The sequence below is a fragment of the Balaenoptera borealis genome (genome assembly GCF_965194805.1).
Source record: "Balaenoptera borealis genome assembly, chromosome: 1".
Classification (NCBI taxonomy): domain Eukaryota; kingdom Metazoa; phylum Chordata; class Mammalia; order Artiodactyla; family Balaenopteridae; genus Balaenoptera; species Balaenoptera borealis.
Genome location: NC_138860.1, coordinates 21,346,164 through 21,366,391, shown reverse-complemented (window position 1 = coordinate 21,366,391; position 20,228 = coordinate 21,346,164). Strand labels below are relative to the sequence as shown.

The following is a 20,228-nucleotide window of genomic DNA, read 5'->3' as shown; positions in this document are numbered from 1 at the left end:
TCCCCTCCCTCAAACCTGGGGTCCCGGTTCTCCCTCTGCCCGCGCGAGGTGTCCCGACTCTCCCGTCCCTACCCGGTCTCCCCCGTCCCGCGGCGCGGGGCGGCAGCGGGGCGGAGAGGCATCCACTGAGGAGACAAGTGCCTGGGACTCTCCGGCTCCGATCCGGACCCGGAGCCGGGCTTCCGCCTCGCGCCGGAAGGCATTCGCGAGCGGGACCGGAAGTCCCGCCCCGCGAGTTTTCTGCCTGCCGCGACAGCGGGGTCTCACTAGCTCGCAGAGAGGACTCGCGGAGGAGAGAGGGGGTCGCAGGCACTCGGCCGGGAGCAGAAGGGCTTACCCTGAAGGGCGGAGGCGCCAAAAATCTTTCTCCCTGCTGCTTCTCTTTCCAGCGGATCAGCCAACCGACCTGCAGTCGGTTGATCAAGGGTCTCCTCTGTTCACGCACCGGGAGGAGCAAGATGACTCAGACACTGACCCCTGCCCTCACAATCTAGTTGAAAGTTGACAAAAATATAAACAGAGGTTAATCACACCGCAAGGCAGTATTGCTACATTCCTTAATCCAAATTTTTATCACCTGCTATATATCACTCATTAAACAAGTAGGCTGTAAACAGACGAAAGCTCCTATCTTAGGGAGCGAGGGAGGCACTAACGGCAATGAACTAGGCAGAGAATAAATCAAACAGCGACCTGTTCCTCGGGAAGCTTAGGGTAGTACAGGGACAGATATATGGGCAAACAAGTGCAATGAAACCATCAAGCATCAGAGGAACTATGGCCGTGCTGAAGGCAGTCGTGTGGTGTAGGGAGCTGGACAGACCCAAGACTCTAAAGATAATGGCTCCTCCGTTGAGACCGAAATGAATGATGAATAAGAGTTAAAGGTCAGACAAGGTGGGGGAGGGCATGCAGAGGAGAAGGATTCCAGAGAGAGCTTGGTTTAATCAGGGAGCTGGAGGAGGGTACAGTTAATTTAGCAAGATCTGCGATCAGAGAGTCAGGAGGAAGCATAATGAGAGGAGGCAAGCCCAGATCAGGAAGACTGTTGTGTATTATGCTAAGAAATTTGGACTTTAGACTCCATGCAACAGGGAATCAGTGCATATCTCTAGGGGAATAGACAAAATACTGAGTTATGGGGTTGACTAGGATGATTGACCTAGTCATCAAAGAAAAATAAGAACTTGAAAAATCGCAGAGAGAACATTTTACCAGTGAGGGTGTTTTCTCAAACTGTCTTACCCAGATGTTAAAAACAATGGATGATTACAACTCTATAAAGGCAGGACCACCAGGGCTCAGACCCCTGGGGTTGCCCATTGGGCAAATCACCCCAACCGAGTTGCCAGCTGAAGCCTTAGGGAACCATGGAATCAATGGGCCAAGGAGGAAGAAAGTTCATTACCAGCTACAGTAATGAGAGCCGTTGCCTCTATTTCCTTGCTTGCCACTACTGTTTAATAAATACCCTCTTGCACACTGAGCCCATTTTTCCTCTTTAAAAAGAAATGGCATATCAGTTTTTTCCAATTCTTTTCCTTTTGCCAGCAACAAACTATATTGCCATATATGGAGATAGGATTATGGTAAAATAAAAGGAAGACTGGACATCATGTAGAAAGTCTGTACTTAGAGGGCACAGTATCACCTCTGGATGAAGTAGAAAGACACAGCTTTGAGTGTTCTCCCTTTGGGAAGGTTAGCAGTCCATTTGTGATGGTATGTGAAATAACCAAATCATATAGTAGAGAGGTGTGTCTCTGAAAGAAAGGGAAGAAGAGAGTATGTATGTGTGGTGTGATGTATGTGGGGTTTGTGTGGGTGAGGGTGTGTGTGTGTGTGTGTGTGTGTGTGTGTGTGTGTGTTTGCTGGGCCACCAAGAAATAAAATATAATAGACACTCCATGAGATGTTTCCCTGTAGCTCACCACAATTCCTCTTTTTGTAGGAATGGCCCCAATACATAGGCCAATCCCTTAAAGGGCCATATATTTATGCACAAGTGATCATGTTCTAGGGTTTGCCCAGGATTGAGGGGCATCCCAGGACGCTGAACTTTTGGTGCTTAAACTGGAATAGTCCTGGGAAAACTGGTCACACTATCATGTCCCCTGTAAACAGATTAATCCAGATACGAACATATCCTAAACTAAGGCATTTAGACTCTTCCCTCAGGGAATTTTAAACACTGCATAGGGAAACACAGAGAGAAGATGGCCATTAGAGCTGAGTCACATAAATGGCAGTGCCCTGAAGAAAAGATCTATTAACACCCATTATGAAGGACCCAGGACCTGCCCTGTTTTTTTTGATTACAGGAGATATCCCTGTGTACTTCCAAAACTTTTTTTTTTTTTTTTGCCTGACTAGCCAAAGAAGATTTCTGCTACTTGCAACCAAAGTAATCTTGCTTAAGATAATCTGCTCCCAGAGCCCCTGAGCCAAATGATCCATACTCATTGCCACAGCAAACTGAAGTGGATGTAGACACAACCCAAATAGGCTAAGTGGGTCTCTCATGCATGGATTTTAGAGTTGACATACAGCGCTCCAACTGGTCTCTCTTTCATGTTGAAATAGAAATGTCACGTAAACCTAGGATTGGGTTAGGCATGAGCAAGGTGTCCCACGCAGGTAGAGAAAAAACAGCTAGGGGAACTAGAGGGAAGAGGAGAGAGAAAGGATAAGGAAGAGAGAAAGAAGCAGAAAGAGAAGACAGAATTATCTCAGAGAGGGTCACCTTAGTTCCCATCTTTCCAGTTTTTTATTCCAATCCCTCATGTGGTCCAGCTAAACTTTCTGTCCTTAAATTCTATGAAAATTCTATGTCCTTCCAGTAAATTTCCCATTTGACTTGGGTTAGTGTTAGTAGGTTGCTATTCCTAACAATGAAACACCAAGACATCAATTCACAAGACGCAAGGTTGCCTGCTCACTCTCTTTTCTGCATCACTCTCTTCTCACCAGAACTTTGGAGTCAGCTTCTCTCCCCAGGCCAATGGCAGGAGGAAGATTTTCACACCTCCGCTGCTACCTGGTCCCTACAGGAAAACTGTCAGAGTTACTATGGGGTTGACGGGTGAGGCAAATCATACCATCAGTATACAAATATGATGGGAGATTTTAGAAACCAGTATTTCAAATTCTTCATCATACAGAGGCAGGAGCTAAAGTCCAGCTAGACATAGTGGTTTCTCTAAGGTCTAATAGTTCAATGGTCCCAGAGACAGGACTAGTTCAAAATCTTCTCTCTCCCAGTCCAGTTACCTAATTACCTGGTGTGGAAAGAGTCCAATACCCCCAAGAGGCTATTGTGAAATCCTTAAAATTGTACTATTACCCAGCATCCTCCCCACCTCCCTCCTGGCCTTTGGAGTTTACCCATATCTATATAATGATATCAGCCTGACTGCAGAACCATGACAACTATTCAGGAGACACTTGTGAGTGACAGTGGGTAATAGACATGTTCCTCTGAACCAGGAGAGAACATTTTTAAGGAAAAATTTCCTACTTTTTTTTTTTTCAGTACTCACTGACTTGTTCAGACAGATAGATGGGTTAATTACCAGAGCTAATAAGGTTAGATGTTTAAAAAGTTTACTTACACATTCTACATTTGCTTTATTTCATACATGAGTGCTTTTCTTATCTTTATTTATTCTTTTCACCACCAACATAAACAACAACATCAGTAGCCGTTACCTCTAAAACTACATCCTCTTCCCTTTACACATGCAGCAGTTTAGTCATTTGTGGAAAAATAAACTAGTCTATAAGTGGAGGTAATCACAACAGCATGTTCCCTGGGGTATAAATAGTCTGGTGTAAAATTATATTAGTAAAAGATTATGAATCAGTGAGAATTAAGGTCACCCAGGGCTCTCCAGTTAATAATTCCCAACTCTACTGCAGGGTACCAAAAGCAAGGTATTTTCTATGAAGATCTCAATTTTCTGTGATCCAATAACATCGCTTAGGCTAAAGTGAAAGATGACTCACTACACTGAGGGTGGTGTTTTCTTCCTAAAGAGGGAGCTGCCCCAGGAATGTTTCAATTCAATTGAAATATTAAAAACATGATTTCTGATATTTTGGTCTAAATTTTTTATTGTGGTAAAATATATGAAACATAAAATGTCCCATTTTAGCCACTTTTAAGTGCACACTTCTGCGTCATTAAGTGCGTTCAAAATGTTGAATAACCATCACCCCCATTCATCTCCAGAACTTTTGCCTCTTCCCAAAATGAAACTCTGTACCCATTAAACAATAACTCCCCATTCCTTCTTAAGTCTAATTTTGGTCAATTTTATAGGTTTGTATATCCCATTAAAATATTTTCAACACTGATTCATACCCTCTTGAGGTAAACATATTTATAAATAGAAATAAAATAGTATCTTATTCACCTCTTTTCCCTTGTGGAATTTAAATGAAACGTGATTTCCACAGGGACACATTGTATAATGATCAGATATTTCTACCTCTTTAAAACCCACACCAATGAGAATTCCATGTGTAAAAGAGAAACACACCAGGGAAACTTGACATGATACTCATTAACAGAAAGCTTGGGTGGGTGTGTTTGGAAGGACTTTTATACAGTTAATGATTTTAAACTCCAATCCTTGTTTTTCTTTCTGCAAAAGCAATGGGCATTCTGCGGATCTGACTGGGGCACAAACCACACTTTGTTTTCTTCCCAACAAAATCAAAACTAAGCAGGAATGCTCCTGCCAGAGAAAGTTTCACCTGCTAAATTCCAACAGGACTAGGAAAACAAGCCTTTCTTCTTCAATAATGATTTCACTCCCCGGTTTGGTAACTGAAATAGACACACATTTCCACTCCTAACTTGAAAATCTCACCACTAGGTAGACTGAATTTTCAGCTCTGAGCTTCAATGATACAAACTATTTCCAAAGAAGAAATTAGCTACAGGCTGGGAAGACTGAGGCAAAACTTTCCCTGTGAAAACAATTGATGTTATATCTTAAAGAGGAATATGCCTTCTCTACAAAAGAATACTGATTAATTAGTAAGAAGTCACTTCCTTTATTTTTAACATTCTCTTAAAAACTTTAAAAATCAATACTGTACAGGTTGGATATATCTGCCTTGAGTAGACATGACAGAATCATAGAGGGTTATTTCTGAGTCCTCTGGTCTTTCATCCTGAGATAGACCTTCTCCACTGCAAATACTTACTGCCCAAGAAACTACCCTGAACATAGTGTTGTCAGATAAAATACAGGACACCCACTTAAATTTGAGTTTCAGATTTTTTCATGTAAGTATGTCCCCAAATATTGCATGGGGCATACTTCTAATAAGAAATTATTCATTGCTTATCTGAAATTCAAATTTAACTGATTATTCTGTATTTTTATTTGCTAAATCTGGTAACCCTATGGCATACAAGCAAGATTCGTTAAATATTTCTAAAGGAAAGATTTCTTAAATACATCAAGGCTACTTTTCTCCCACCAAAGTATGAATAGAACATTGGACTGTTGATGTACTACATGACAACTATCCACCTTTGTATCCTTCTTAATATTTTACAATAAAAAAAGAGAAGCAAGACCAAAGATCTGTGATGGATATTGTTAAAAATTAAATGGAAAGTACGTAAGACTGAATCAGAGAAACTGATCTGATCTCCATGTGGTTATAAGGTAATAACTCATGGATTGGTTGTTATTTAGTATGTGAGTCTAGGAGTTTACCTGGGCACAGAGTGGACACGTGCTATTGAACCAGACTAGTCTTTTCACTGTAGTTACTTTTAAAGTACTTTTCTTTAGGGTGGGTTGGTTGTTCATTTGTTTGGTTTTTGAGTCATGTTCTATATTTTTTATTCTTTTTTTTCTTCTGGCAATCAAGTAAAAATTTGGTATTAGAGGAGTATAGCCCAAAGAATGCTGGAGAAATTGATGCGGCACTTTTGGAAAATGGAACAGTGAGACTCCATTAACAAATAGATATGGACTCTGCTGACCTCTCTGCCTCCACATTCGCTCCAACAGAGACAAACTGCATATAGTTTCTGAGACATCGCTGCTGCCCTGGCCCAAGGAACCTGCCTACATGTGTCATCTAAGATGCCAGGCCTTGAGGCTCCAATGTGGAGGTACTTGCCCACGTCCTCTCCCCACCCAGGTCTCGCTCTATCCCCTGAACACAAAAGAGCACTGCTGAAACCCATCTTGCAAATACAGTTCGTCAAACACTATCTTCATCTTCTTCCTGCAACTCCTCTTTCCACATGGAAGAGAAATCAACATATCTAATTCACCATACTGTCCATATTAGTCATTTTAAATCAGTCTTATTAGCCTTTGGCCCCACACAATTTTCTTATTCTTCCTCAACTAAGCACACATCCACTCATTTGTTCATTCAACAAATATCCAGAGATCCACTGGTAAACAAAAGAGACACCAATTCCTACCCTTGTGGAGCTTGCATTCTCATGGGAAGGTGGCGGGGTTGGCGGGGCGGGGAGAAGGAAATAAACAATAAAGCAATAAATAAATGTTAAATTTGTTACAATTTAACATATTAAACACGATGATAAATGTTTATTGTAATCTAATATGCTTATTTAACATGGTGATAAATACTTTAGGAAAAAAACAGGGCCCAATAAAAGGGTGGGGATTGCAATTACAATCATCAAGAAGTGACATTGGGGCAGAGGCTTGAAAAAAGCGAAAAAAAGGCATGTCTGGGGAAAAGTATACCGAGACAGAAAGAATAGCCAGGGCAAAGGCCCTGAGGCCAGAGAATGCAAATCGAATTCTGGAAATCCAACTCTCAAGACTGCAACATGTTCCAACGTGCTCAATTCCGGCTTAGGCTCACCCTGGACTCCCTGCTAGAATGACTGATCTGTTTGCATTTCTGTCTCCACAGGGCAGCCCCACAGACATTTCTCCTTTGGCAGTTGCTCTCTGTTAGGTTTTGCCAGTAGGGGGCATTAAAGGGAGATTGGAAGCCCGGAGGCAGGAAAGGGACTTATTCCTTCCTACTTCCTGTTTCCTGTCAGCATCACTGATGATGGCCCTTCACCTTGGAAATGGCTGTTATGACAAGTTACCACCTTTAACCCGACTCCCAAAGCCAGCCTCATCAGGCCCCTCAGAGTATCTGCTACAGAAATGCAGCCTCACCTCTGAGTGCAGCCTTCACTTCTGCAGACTCTGCTTCTCCCTTTGTTTCCACAGCCCTAAAGTCATGAGCTGCTTCCTGCAGCTACTGTCTCCCTATGACTTCAATGCTCCCTTTTCCCTTTCCAGCAGTCCATCACCCATTTAATGAATTCCCAATACTAAATTCTCTCTGTTAAGATAACTTGCGTGGTTTCTTTTTCCTGACTGGAACTTGACTGATAAGGGAGCTGGAATGTAACTTTCCGGAAGTCACAAACCATGTTTTATTCATCTCTGACTCCAAGCACTTAGCACAAAACCTAGCATATAATAGTGCTCAATCAAAGTTTGTTGAATGGATAACAAATAAATATCATATCCACTCACTGGCAAAGTAAATTGAGACCAATGCCTGGACACGTGACACCCAAACCCAGCTATCCCCTTAAGTATTCAGAAAATTGCCTTGGTCTGTCTTGCCGGAGTGGACCATCTGCAGGGTGGTAATGCGAGCAGCAACACCCACCTTCCACTCCCATCCCCTACACAGAGGGAGTTTGTGCAGAATGAAGAGGGCGTGGGTGGAGAATGCAGTCAGGAACAATCAGTCCTTAGGCAGGCGACCACTAGCCCAGGGAGATTTTGAAACAAGAAGAGAGTGTTTGGGTTAAAATTATTTACCAAAAGTATTAGTGTTTGGTCCACTGCCCACCAAAACCCTGCCAAAACCCTAGCCATTTTCTGACAGGAATTCATAGCAAGACACTGAACAGCTTATTTTAGTTTGGTCCGAAAATATAAAAGAACATCTCTCTAGGAATACTTGTGCACTGAGGAAATACCATGCCACGTTTTAAATGCTAGACTATATTCCTGCAAGGAAATTTAGTTGTAAGAAAAATGAAGCAAATGATACCTGAAAGTAAGGCAAAGTTGCCAGGGGCCTTGCACATAGCAAGCATGTAATACATAGTTGCTAAATTCTTCTAATGAGACTCTTCATCAAGGTTGTAATCTACAATGAAATCATCCTAGAGAATTTAGAGTGCTTTAGATCCCATAACTAGCATGTGAGAGACAGTATTTGGCACAGAATCCTTTTGATGTACTTTTCCATCCCAGCCACTGTCTCAGTATAAACTCTCTTTTTTGATTTATTATAATAGCCTCCAGACTGGACTTCCTGCCACTAACCCTGGACCACGGTCCACGTTGCTCTCAGTTATTTTTCCAAAGCTCCCTTACTTAGTTCGAATTTCAGGTTTGTCACATCCTAGCTGTGTGGCCTTAGGTAACTTGATTAACCTCTCTGTTCTTGGTTTCCTCAGCTTAAAATGGGGATAATAACAGTACCTACTTCATAGGATTGGTATAAGGTCTAAATAAGTTAACTAATCTAAGAAGACAATGCCTAGCACATTGAAACTGCAATATAGGTGATAGAGATTATTACCACACTTGAAAACATAATTAGCTTTCTGTTGCTTATGGGATAAAATTCAGTTCATAAGCAGATATGGGTTTTCCTACTCAGAACCTCCAGCTCTCTTTCCAGATTCATCCTCCACCTTCCTCCTCTCTACTTTCCCCTGTAATTGCCTGTCTCTTCATCCCCTCTGACAAAACCTTCTTTCCTGCTGGAAGGTTCCATGAAATGAACCTCTAACCACCACTATTACCACTACCACCACCACTCTTTCCAATCTTTTCTTTTGAATGTCTTTGCGTGTGTTTTTCTCTGTACCTGTAATGTCCTCCTTCTGCCTCTTCTTCAACTGACACACACGCACTCAACCTTCAAGACCATCCCAGATGTCACACTCTGAAGCTTCCCAATGCCCTCCAAGAAGAGGTAATGACTCCTGTCACTAAAGGGCTTCATATCTCTGAAGACTTAAGGACCACACTATATGCCATCTCACACATTTGCATATGTGTCTCTCCTCACAGGAATTCAGACTTCCTGGGGGGCAGGAAATATACCAAAAAGGATGAAAATCTTTTTCACAACAGTGCTGTAACGCAGTAATTGACATAGTATGTGTTCAATAAATGATGAATAAATGAACAAATAAGTGCATCAATGAAATAAAAGCAACTCAAAACAGGCAGAAGGAGTTGCCCATTACTTGAAGCCTTCAAGTAGAAGCTGTGTGACCATCTGCCACATTACTTTAATGAGAAGTGGGTGAGAGTTTGAACCAGATAACCTAACTTCTGAGCCTAAGATTCTAAGAGGAATCCAGGGAAAAGTTTGTGTGTGTATGTGTGAATATATTTTGCTTGATGTAAATGAACTCAAACTGGACTCTAATATTAGCATTTCATCTTGTCACTCAATTTTTAAACTAAAAAGAAATGTGTATATATGTACAATATACCAAAAATTGTTTTTCCTTTTTTTTCTTCTTCTTTTTAGCTGTGCTGTGCAGCTTCTGGGATCCTAGTTCCCTGACCAGGGACTGAACCCAAGCCCTTGGCAATGAAATCGCAGAGTCCCAACCACTGGACCATCAGGGAATTCCCACGGTTTTCAAGCTAATGAATTTTGCAAAAGTTCACAGAAGGAAGAGCTCAACTTTACTTGTATTACGCACAAGGGATCATTCTTCCAACTGGAAGATCTGAAAAATACAAATTTAATCCCTTCCTATTACTAAAGAAAGTCAAATACAGAGAGAGAAGAATGATAAAATGGTAGGTGAAGAACGTAGGTGCTACAAGGAGAGAGTTAAGGAACTGCCAGTGGGACTACAAGAAAAAATAGATACTCAACAGTAAGGTGTACAGTGAGTGACTCTAGATGACTCAGAAAAGCTAGCTGTCAAACAGTTCCAAATCTAAAATTAATGCGTTTATTTAAATAATACATAAAGTATTATGTATTATGAGAAAAGTCAAGCAGTAAAAACACTAGCAGTTTTGCCGTGATATACAGTATACATAGCTTGAAAAATACGTCTTTTCATTTAAGAAGTTACTCCCTTTTTCAGAGTGGAGGACTTTCCATACAAGTGTGACACGAATCATTTTGTAAAACGCAGACGTTAAAGAATAAGCCTGAAAATAAAATCACTCATAGTGACTTTAACAAAACAAGTGAATGTTTAAAATATTAAAAGCATTCAGCCATGACGTGAAATGTAGCTTTTTTTTTTTAAATTAACAAAAATAATAGACTGTTTTAGCCAAATCAGCTTGACACACTTAAAATATTAGGTTACCCAGTTAACTCAGTTTTCACTTTTCTCTTCCTGTTTATTCATAGACTAAAGAGAAAGATAAACTTTCCCGCTTTTTTTCTTTTCAAGGTCCCAAAGAGATCTCAGTTTACAGAGGTAGATAACATTCTTTCTGTACCTCAGAAACCATCAGTTTCTCTGAAAACTGGACTCGCTTCAGGACTCTCCCAGAACTCCAGGACTTCACATGTCCTTCAAAACATCAAGAACAATCCACTGAACCTTCTTTAAGAGTTCATCCTTAGCGCTCAAATGAATTTATTACAGCCAGTCATAACTTTTTCTTGAAGTATACCCATTTAATTTAATTGAATTTTTGAATTATATGAAAATAAAATAGAATTGTTTTTTAATGAAAGTCTTTCAACAGGAGTGCCCAAATAAAAAGTATAATATTATTCCAAATTTTAAAGCAGTAATTTTCCTACAATTTTCAAGTGGAGGAAAAATTCCTGTCTTACAGTTCACGTGGCCTCCAGCCAGCAGATCTAATTGTAGGCTGGGAAGGGTGTAACCCTGTAAACTAAATGGGAGTCAGTCACCTTTGGCTAAAGTTCACTCTAATCTCAAATATCCTATGCCATTATCCACGTAAGTACACTTAGACTTGTCAGATCACTTGAGGAAATTTTTATTTCAAAAATATGATCACTGAACACTTGACATTTAGGCCACTAATAATTTTAATGTTGCTGGAACAAGAATTCTGAGAGAGATTGATTCCTTAGGCTCAATTATGAAACATATTTATCAGCCCTCCCAGTTTTCCTCCCTGTTTCCAGCCCTTGTTATGGTATTCACTCATAATTGAGGTGTTAGCTGAAGAAGTCTTAAACAGTGATCCTGCCAGGGATATTTTTATTTCCCTGAAAAAATATTTCTTTTTAAAAAGTGACTTCAGGAAATAACTAAACGAAGCTGTAACAGAGGGCTCATACAGATGACCAGAACAGCGCTATAGCCCCAGGTCTTTCCATCCTTCCCAATAGGAGGTGTGAAGCTCCATACTGCAGTATCCCTCTGCCAACCTCCCTTTTCCCTCTGTCCTCTCCTCCCTCCCCCGCCCCCAAGTTCCTGCAGCTGTTCCAGGGTCACCATGTATCTACCTGAGACTGGATGCCTAAAAAAAAGATGTGGAACTTTGAAGAACGATGGCCTCTGTCCAGATCATAAATCCAAAAGACCTGAAATGATCAGTCTATACGACGAGCCCCTTATCCCATTCTTGGTTAAGGTCTAAGCTTGTGAATTCCGCCAGGCCATCTCCCCCTCATCCACCCTCTGCGTGTTTGCTGAAGAATTTACCTGCCCATGGTCCACAGCAGGCATTTTCTCTTTCTCCAAAGGGCTTGGGTGGAGAATCTTGACCTAAATAATTTGTGTGAGCCTGACCAAAAAAAAAAAAAAAAAAAATTGATTCTGGCAAATTGAGCTCAGCGTATTTAAAATATACAAATCCTGTTTTGGGGGGCCAGTGGCTCTGCTCCTGGACAGCTATTTCCAGTTTAATGCTGCAGGACCAGTGGCTGTGCGGTTGCCACCCCTTCAGCTGTCTTTGTAGGAGCATCCTTTGCTTTTGGGCTGCTTGTTATTGTTTTCTGGACCTCACCAGAGGTCAGTGATTCTCATCCTCATTTCAGTCATGGCCCCTTCCGAGAACATGATGAAAAATGTACACCTCTTCCCACAAGACAAAGCGTTAGCGCGCGCACGCGCACACACACAATTTCATATACAATTTGTGTGTTCTCATGGACAATCCTGTGGTTTGGGTCTTATTTTCAGAAACTTTATATTGACAAAGTTGACCCAATATATTAGCGACAAAGAATACCCTGCATTTATGAAGTCTTTGAAATGTACGGTTCAACACAGCTGTTTATTAGGGGGGCAAGTTTTGTGAGATTAGTCTTCAGAAACCCACTCTGTCTGAGCCAACCCAAGATGTCTGCTCACCTTAGCCTATTTTCAAGGTTTACGGAGTGAAAGATTCAGGTCTCACTTATCTTAGATACAGGAATGCCTACCAGTCTACAGATTTTTGCCTAAGGCTCCATTTCTATTACCAAAACATAGTTTGAATTTGTCCTTTCTTTTGAAAAATTTCCTGAATAACTTATTCTTCCTTCTGCAAGCCCATACTCTCCCCCTGCATCACAGTTTTTTTTAGAGGTGAGGAAGAAGGAAACATGATCAGGATAAGAAAATCAAATCGTATTTGTTAAATATCTGTGGTGTCACCAGTCTCGAGTTTCAGAGTGCGATTATGTAATGACCCAAGTTGTTGAAGGATCATTGAGTGACAATTATTCTCATGTAGAACAAATCTTGATATGTGAAGAACTTAATGGTGCCATGATAGTTACTGAAGATTATAATTACTTTTGGATTATGATTGTCCATTAAGTTGACAATGACAGTTTAAGTGCAGTTTGGCACATTATGGAGACATTTTTACATTTATATTATTGAAATATAAGTATAAGGAATGTAGTACTTTAAAAAGCACTTTCAAAGCCTTCTTGATAACATTATAAACCCCCAAACCGGTATTTTAGTTTCTTTGAGCCTGAAAATTCCTGAGTAAAAGGAGAGTAAGTGGAAAAGGAGAACAATAAGTAGGAAGAAATGTTCCAACTTAAAAAAAAATGGTATTTTAGTTATTCAACATTTCTGAGCAGGCATAGTCTTACTAAAGAACATGAAAAGGGACCCAAGCTTGAACCATGTATTTGAGGGCTCAGTATCTAGCCAGCCTGAGCACAATGGCGCATACAGCTGTGGAACGTAACTGGAACCAGATGAAGGACTGCAGTCCTATCCATCACATCAGCCTCATCAGACCATTGGAGGCAGGATGAGTGAGTGGGCTGATGCCTTAGGGAATGAGGGATCAAGGATTCTGTTTAAAGGAGGGAGGCTCTGGCAGTGATCTGGTTAGGTTAGGGCTAGAGGACTTTTCCTGAAGCTGTTTCCAAAGCAAGCCTGTGGGGTTTTTTTGTTTTGTTTTGCTTTTTGGTTTTTTAGCTATAGACAGTGCTGGTCCTAGATTGTACTTATTTGGAGTAGCTGGGGGAAGGCTGATGGCGCTCTGGTGTGAGGGTCCTCTAAATTTCTCTCTGGAGCTTCTCCTACACATGCTTTCCTGCTTCTCCCACCCTCCCCATTCTTCTCTCAGAAATAACTTGCTAGCCAACCCCCATCCCACCCCTTGCCTGAGCCAGGCAAGGCTTCCCATTGATCTTTATTCCCCAACCCCTCTCTGCCCCCTGTCTTACAATGAGCCTCATCTCACTGCTAGCATAACCTCTGCCTGCAAGTCCTGATACTCTGCTTCTGAGTACTTAACCTTAGTGGAGGCTCATTTGTCATTCTTTCATCAGGGCACTTTAAGGCTCTTCATTAAAACCCTTTAATGAGTACAATTTATCTCAGAGAGGTTTTAGTGACTGTCCCCCATTATAATAAAAGTGGCTCACATTTATTGATCAGTTTCAATTCATCTACCGTTCCAAGGACTTTTTGCACGAATCTGCTCATTTAATCCTCACGATAACTAGAGATTCATTTTGCCTCTTCTTGAACTTTGTAATAATGGAATAATACAGTCTGTACTCTTTTCGTAGCTTCTTTCACTCAACATTACGTCTGCGAGATTCATCTAAATTGTTGGGAGTAACTTTAGTTCATCCCTTTTCATTGTAGTATAGAATTTCATTGAGTTAATGAGAACAAGATTCCCTAGCTTAGGTTTATATGGAGATTACTGTGTTAACAGCACAACAGAGCAAAACAGATAGCTTTTTTTCCTATTTAATTCCAGGATTACTCATGCTTGAGGTTCTGAAGTTCTTTAGGGATATTTTAATTACACTTTTATTAAGGCTTAGCTAAAAGATAGAAAAGAAGAAGAAAACATTTAGGGTTAAGATTACTTGTTTTTGATTGAGACTAAGTGAGGGAATTCTGAAGCTCTTCTCTGGACTCCTGCAGTCTTTTAAAGTGGAGGTTAGATCTTAAGAAATTTTTGCAAAAGAGGTAGATAAAAAGGTCTTCAGAAGCAGAGGTCATAATTTTAGAGGCTTGGAGAAAAGAAAGAGTTCAACTTCTAGGTAAGAGAAGCTAAACTTCCAAGGTAACTTCAATATCAACTGTTTTTTAGATCTTCGAGATCATACTCACAGAGTAGTGTGCCGAAGATCAGTTCTGAATTTGTATGTTTAATCCAAACTTTAACTAGATTTGGATAAACTGACACTTCAAGACTTAGAAATTTGGATAGTCAGCTTTATCCAAAGTCGGCTTGCTTTGGAAACAGCTTCAGCTGAATCATCCCCTTTAAATCTTTAAATCTTACTACTTTGACCATGATGACATGGCTTTGAAGAACTTGGCCAAATATTTTCTTCACCAATATCATCAGGAGAGGGAACACACTGAGAAACTGATGAAGCTGCAGAACCAACAAGGTGGCTGAATCTTCCTTCAGGAGATCAAGAGAACAGAAAAGAAACTGTAGGTTTGTTTTTATTTTTGTTTTTTTTACAGAAAAGAACAAACAATATATCTTCATTAAAATGTCAAGCAAAAATGTATAATTCTGTTTATTCTAGCAGAATTCCCCTCTTGTTCAAATTAAATAAATATTTATTGAGCATCTACTGTGTGCAAGTCCCAGCCATAAGTCCCATAAGGAATATAAAAATAAGTGAGAGACATTTCCTTCTATGAAAGCACTTATAATTGGGAAGAATAGATAAGTCAAATGACAGATTCATAAATAAATCTTTGGAAGATGAAGACTATTGGAAAGATACCCCCAAAACAGTAAAGAAGCCAAAAGGAAAGGCAAATCAAATCAAGTTCAGAACAGAGGAAGGACTTCGTGGAAATGTTGATAATGGCATTGGCCTTAAAGGATGAGTAGAATTTTGATAGCAGAGATAGGATGGAGAGGAGAGTGTACCAAGTGAAAAAAAATATCAAGGGCAAAGCCATGGAGACTGGATAAAATTGGACATATTAGGAGAGCAATAAATAATATAACAAATAATAATGCACCATTGGGCTTATAAAAGTGAAATTAGTTAACTACTTCCTCCTTGTAGTCCCATATACAGGCCAGTAATCTTTTTCCAAAAATATTTTGTATTTACTTATATTAGTTTGCTAGCACTGCCATAATAAAATACCACAGACTGGATGGCTTAAACAACAAAAATTTATTCTCTCATAGTTTTGGAGACTAGAAATCCAAGATCAAGGCGTCAGCAGGTTTGGCTTCTCCCCAAGTCTCTCCCCTTGACTTGCTGGCGGCTGCCTTCTTGCTATGTCTTCACATGACCTTTTCTCTGTGTGGGCACCTCCCTGGTGTCATTCCCTCTTCTTATAAGTACACCAGTCATAATGGATTAGGGCCACACATATGACCTCATTTATCCTTAATTACCTCTTTAAAGGCCCTATCTCCAAATACAGTCACGTTTTAAGGCACAGTGTGTTAGGGTTTCATCATAGGAGTTGGAGGTGGGGGGGGGGGAGGCGGGGGGTTGGGCACAGTTCAGTCCATAACACTTATTTAATAACCTTCTTCTGCTTAGCCTGAGAAAAGGGGTCTGATTTTGTTCATCTCTCTACTCCACATGCCTTAGCCCAATGCTGGCACATAAATATTTTTTCACCCACTTTTTGTTAATTTAGGGGTAGAGTGCAGATTATATAGGCTGAAGTCAGATGATGGAGAAGAGCTTTAGATGCTAAAGAGAGGTTTAAATAGTTTAGAATAAGGAATGAAGGTCGGAGCTATACGATGAAACACTCTTCAAGAAAATCACTCTGTCAACGGTAGAGGATTTGTTGTAGGTAAGAGGAAAAGGAGAGAGGAAAGTCAATTAGGAGTCTTTCACTGTGGCCCAGGCAAGGGGAACTGAAGATTTGAATGCTAGGGGCTTTGGGGAAGGAGATGAGGGGAAAACCTGTTTCAAAGCTTGGACATGACAATCAATTTGAAGCGGGAGGGAAAAAAAGGAGAAAAGTGAAGTTTTTGAGCTTGATGACAGAAAAGCATAGTTCCAGTCAAGTCAAGAGGTGGTACTCGAGCTGAATACAGTGAGTTTGATTTGCAGGTGAGCTACGTGGATGCTACTGTGGGAGACTTTCAGTGCAGGAACTAGAAAGACATGTGCATTTGTTTAGTTCGTTTCCCAACAGAAAGTTGGAAATGTGGGTCTGTTGTCTGAGAAAGAGATAGCAGATCAAGCTGCATGATGGATACAACTTTATTTAATTTTCGTTTCTGCAGCTCCTGGTTCAATGTCTGGCCTATATCTAATGCTCAATACATAGTTGTTGAATGACTGAAATGGGGATTGAGGAGTGATCTACCTTGCAGGCACTGCAGTCAAACAAATCATTGTGAAAACCAACGGCATGAAAGGAGGAAAAAGAGAAGTCTAAGGACATTTAATCTCCCTCACTTGATTTTGAATTATCGCACTGTAAATTACGGGAAACACAATGGGTTATTCTCAAAATCACATAGAGAAAAAGCAATCTCAGTACCTCTACCAAAAAATACAGGCATTTTGGAGCCGGGGGGAAAAGGTTAGTAATACGTTATCTTAACAAATAGCAACACCTAGTGACCAGTTCCAAAAACAACATGGGGACTTTTCAATGAGTTTCTTCGTGAGGATTTTTGCAGCACTTTCCCATGTGGGGAAGGAAAGTTATAGTAATTGACCAGCTCTGCTGGTGGTAGTGACAATAATAACTAATATTTGTATGGTACTTAATAATTTGCAAAACACTCTCCTATACCTTATCTCATTTGGTAATTGAGATAGATACTGTTGAATAAAAATTGAGGCTGATGTAGAGAAGAGGATTGGGGTCTGGGCGGCTTGGTATGGCTGAATACCCTTTGCTCTTTGTCACAGAAATGGTGCATGATAAGAAGTGGCAGACAGGAGACAGGGGATGACTCACAGCAATCCCTCACCACTATTGGAATAAATAGCTCCATGGAGAGCCAAACAGCTACATACACACACGCACACACACACACGCACACACAAGTGCATGCCCACCATGTGCTTGCATACTCACAGGCACACGCATACACATATGCACACACACACACATACACATTTTTTCCCCTTTAATCTCAGGTGGAAACTGAATCCAGTTTTTCAAGCCCTCTGTTGATTTCCACTTGAATTCCCCTCAGCGATCTTTCTAAACCTTTTCAACCCTAAAGCCCTGAACTCCGGAGCCAGGATGCTCTGGGGTTTGAATGTCAATTCCAGCACTTCCTTGCTGCATGACCTTGGTTGCTTAATCTCTCTGTGTCTCAGTTTCACCATCTATACATTGGGAATAATCACAGAACATACCTCAAAGTCTAGTTGTGGGGTTTAAATGAGTTAATATATCTCAAGCCCTTAAACATGCCTATCTTATAATAAGTGGTAGCTTCTATTTTTTTATCACTGGATTGTAATTATTTATTTACATTTTCTTTCTCTTCTCCTGGCCTGGTTTCCTCGAGTGTAGAGTTTTGTTTATCTCTGAAACCCTAACACTTATGGATGGCACATAGTAGGTCAAGGTAAGCAGTTAGTCTCTGGGGTTTCAGAGGAGTAGCAGGATATCTGAACAGTTTTCTAGAACATGATGATATTGAAGGAAATCAGAATATATCACCCCAGAATACGCCACTTTGCCATGAGGATTATTTTGAACTGAAGGCAATCAAGAAGAAGCAGATACTAGAAAAGTTCCTTGCTTTCGCCCTATTTGACTAAAGGCAGGACATAAATTTTCAAAGGTGTCTCTCCTCCCTCTCTATCAGGAAAGACAAAAGGAAATCATGGGAGGCAACTTTAGACTCAGTCTGGAGATGGCACTAGCGAAATCTACATAACAAACATTACCGACTATACTTATCTACCATTGGTTTCCTCCCATATATTTACCTTCCCACAATTTCCTTTCTTGGAAGCCTAAAACCATTTTCCTTTGTCCTGTCACTTCTCTACAACTTTATTGTTCTTTGTTAAAGATACCATATAAGCCTGAATTCTAAGCCACCTCTTTGAGTTACTATTCTCTTAGTTTCTCCCACGTATATGTGAGATCTACATGTTAATATTAATAAACTTTTGGGTTTTTTTCTCTTGCTAACCTGTGTTTATTACAGAGCCCCAGCCAAGAACCTAAGATAGGTAGAGGAAAAAATTTTCCTCCCCGACAATGCTTAAGGCAGGTTATATTAGGGGATCCAGTCAGGCTCCCAAGTCTAGGGTTCTGAGCTGTCCCCAACTTTTGCGTTTGGGCAGTCTTGGGTGGGCTGAAAAGTCAGGAGCAGCAACAGGAAACTGGAAAGGGATCCATTTACTAGAACAAAGGATAAAGAGGGAAACAGGATTCAGGAGTCAGGAATAGGGCAGAAAAACTTGATGTCAGAATTGAAGCAAACCCAACACTGGACTATCTCTGTATCTTTCCTGGACAGATTCAATGGTCTCCTAAGTCTCTCCTGGTGTTAATTCACTCTCACACAGCCACCATAGTTAGCTTTCTAAAAGTCTGATTATGCCACTTGCTTGCTCAAAAACATTCAGTAGCTGCTGTGGCTGCCACTGTCTCATCTTCAAACCACCCTACTATCCTCAGCTTTGTGCTGCTGGAACTGGGACTAGAATAAAATCCAAGCTCCTTCCCATGGGCCATAGGCCCTGCATGGTGCGGCCTCTATCTTCATGCCCCAAATCACTGGACACTACTCTGTGTGTTGCTAATATGCATCCCAGTTTTCCCAGGACTGTCCTGGCATAATTGTTAATAACGCATACTTTCATGATCAAAAGTGTCCTTATTTGGACAAAATTATACAGTCACCTTACTTCCTGCTCCCTAGCTCCAGCCATACTTGTCTGCTTTTCATGTCCTACTTTTCGCCACTTCAGGGCCTTTGCAATGTTGTCCCCTCTGGCTGAAAAGATCTCCCCCTCCCCATTTTTCTAGGTAATGATCACAGTGTTGTCAGATTCTTTACACCTTGTTTTCATCAGGTGACAGTTCTGATGAAGATGGAGTTAGGGAGTGTTCTAATTTCATTCTTTACATGTAGCTGTCCAGTTTTCCCAGCACCACTTATTGAAGAGACTGTCTTTTCTCCATTGTATATCCTTGCCTCCTTTGTCATACATTAGTTGACCATAAGTGCATGGGTTTATCTCTGGGCTTTCTATCCTGTTCCATTGATCTATATTTCTGTTTTTGTGCTAGTACCATATTGTCTTGATTACTGTAGCTTTGTAGTATAGTCTGAAGTCAGGGAGTCTGATTCCTCCAGCTCCGTTTTTTCCCTCAAGACTGCTTTGGCTATTCGGGGTCTTTTGTGTTTCCATACAAATTGTGAAATTTTTTGTTCTAGTTCTGTAAAAAATGCCATTGGTAATTTGATAGGGATTGCATTGAATCTGTAGATTGCTTTGGGTAGTATAGTCATTTTCACACTATTGATTCTTCCAATCTAAGAACATGGTATGTCTCTCCATCTGTTTGTATCATATTTGATTTCTTTCATCAGTGTCTTATAGTTTTCTGAGTACAGGTCTTTTACCTCCTTAGGTAGGTTTATTTCTAGGTATTTAATTCTTTCTGTTGCAATTGTAAATGGGAGTGTTTCCATGATTTCTCTTTCAGATTTTTCATCATTAGTGTATAGGAATGCAAGACATTTCTGTGCATTAATTTTATATCCTGCAACTTTACCAAATTCACTGATTAGCTCTAGTAGTTTTCTGGTAGCATCTTTAGG

The 20,228-nt window shown here is 40.5% G+C and overlaps 1 protein-coding gene across 6 annotated transcripts in view; it reads right to left on the bottom strand.

Moving 5' to 3' along the window:
- DISP1 (dispatched RND transporter family member 1) overlaps window positions 1-20,105 on the bottom strand; it is a 228,287-nt gene extending 208,182 nt beyond the window's left edge. Inside the window, exon 1 of one of the 6 annotated variants that reach the window (XM_082389750.1) lies at window positions 338-20,105. Coding sequence is in view for 1 of the 6 variants with exons in the window: in XM_082389744.1 (XP_082245870.1) it covers window positions 73-203 (131 nt within the window). In the remaining 5 variants the exon portion in view is untranslated. Of the gene's footprint in view, window positions 1-15; window positions 218-337 lie in introns of those variants that run through there. The other 5 variants (XM_082389746.1, XM_082389751.1, XM_082389752.1 and 2 more) reach the window with 5 other exon arrangements.
- Between the last annotated feature and the right edge of the window lie 123 nt (window positions 20,106-20,228).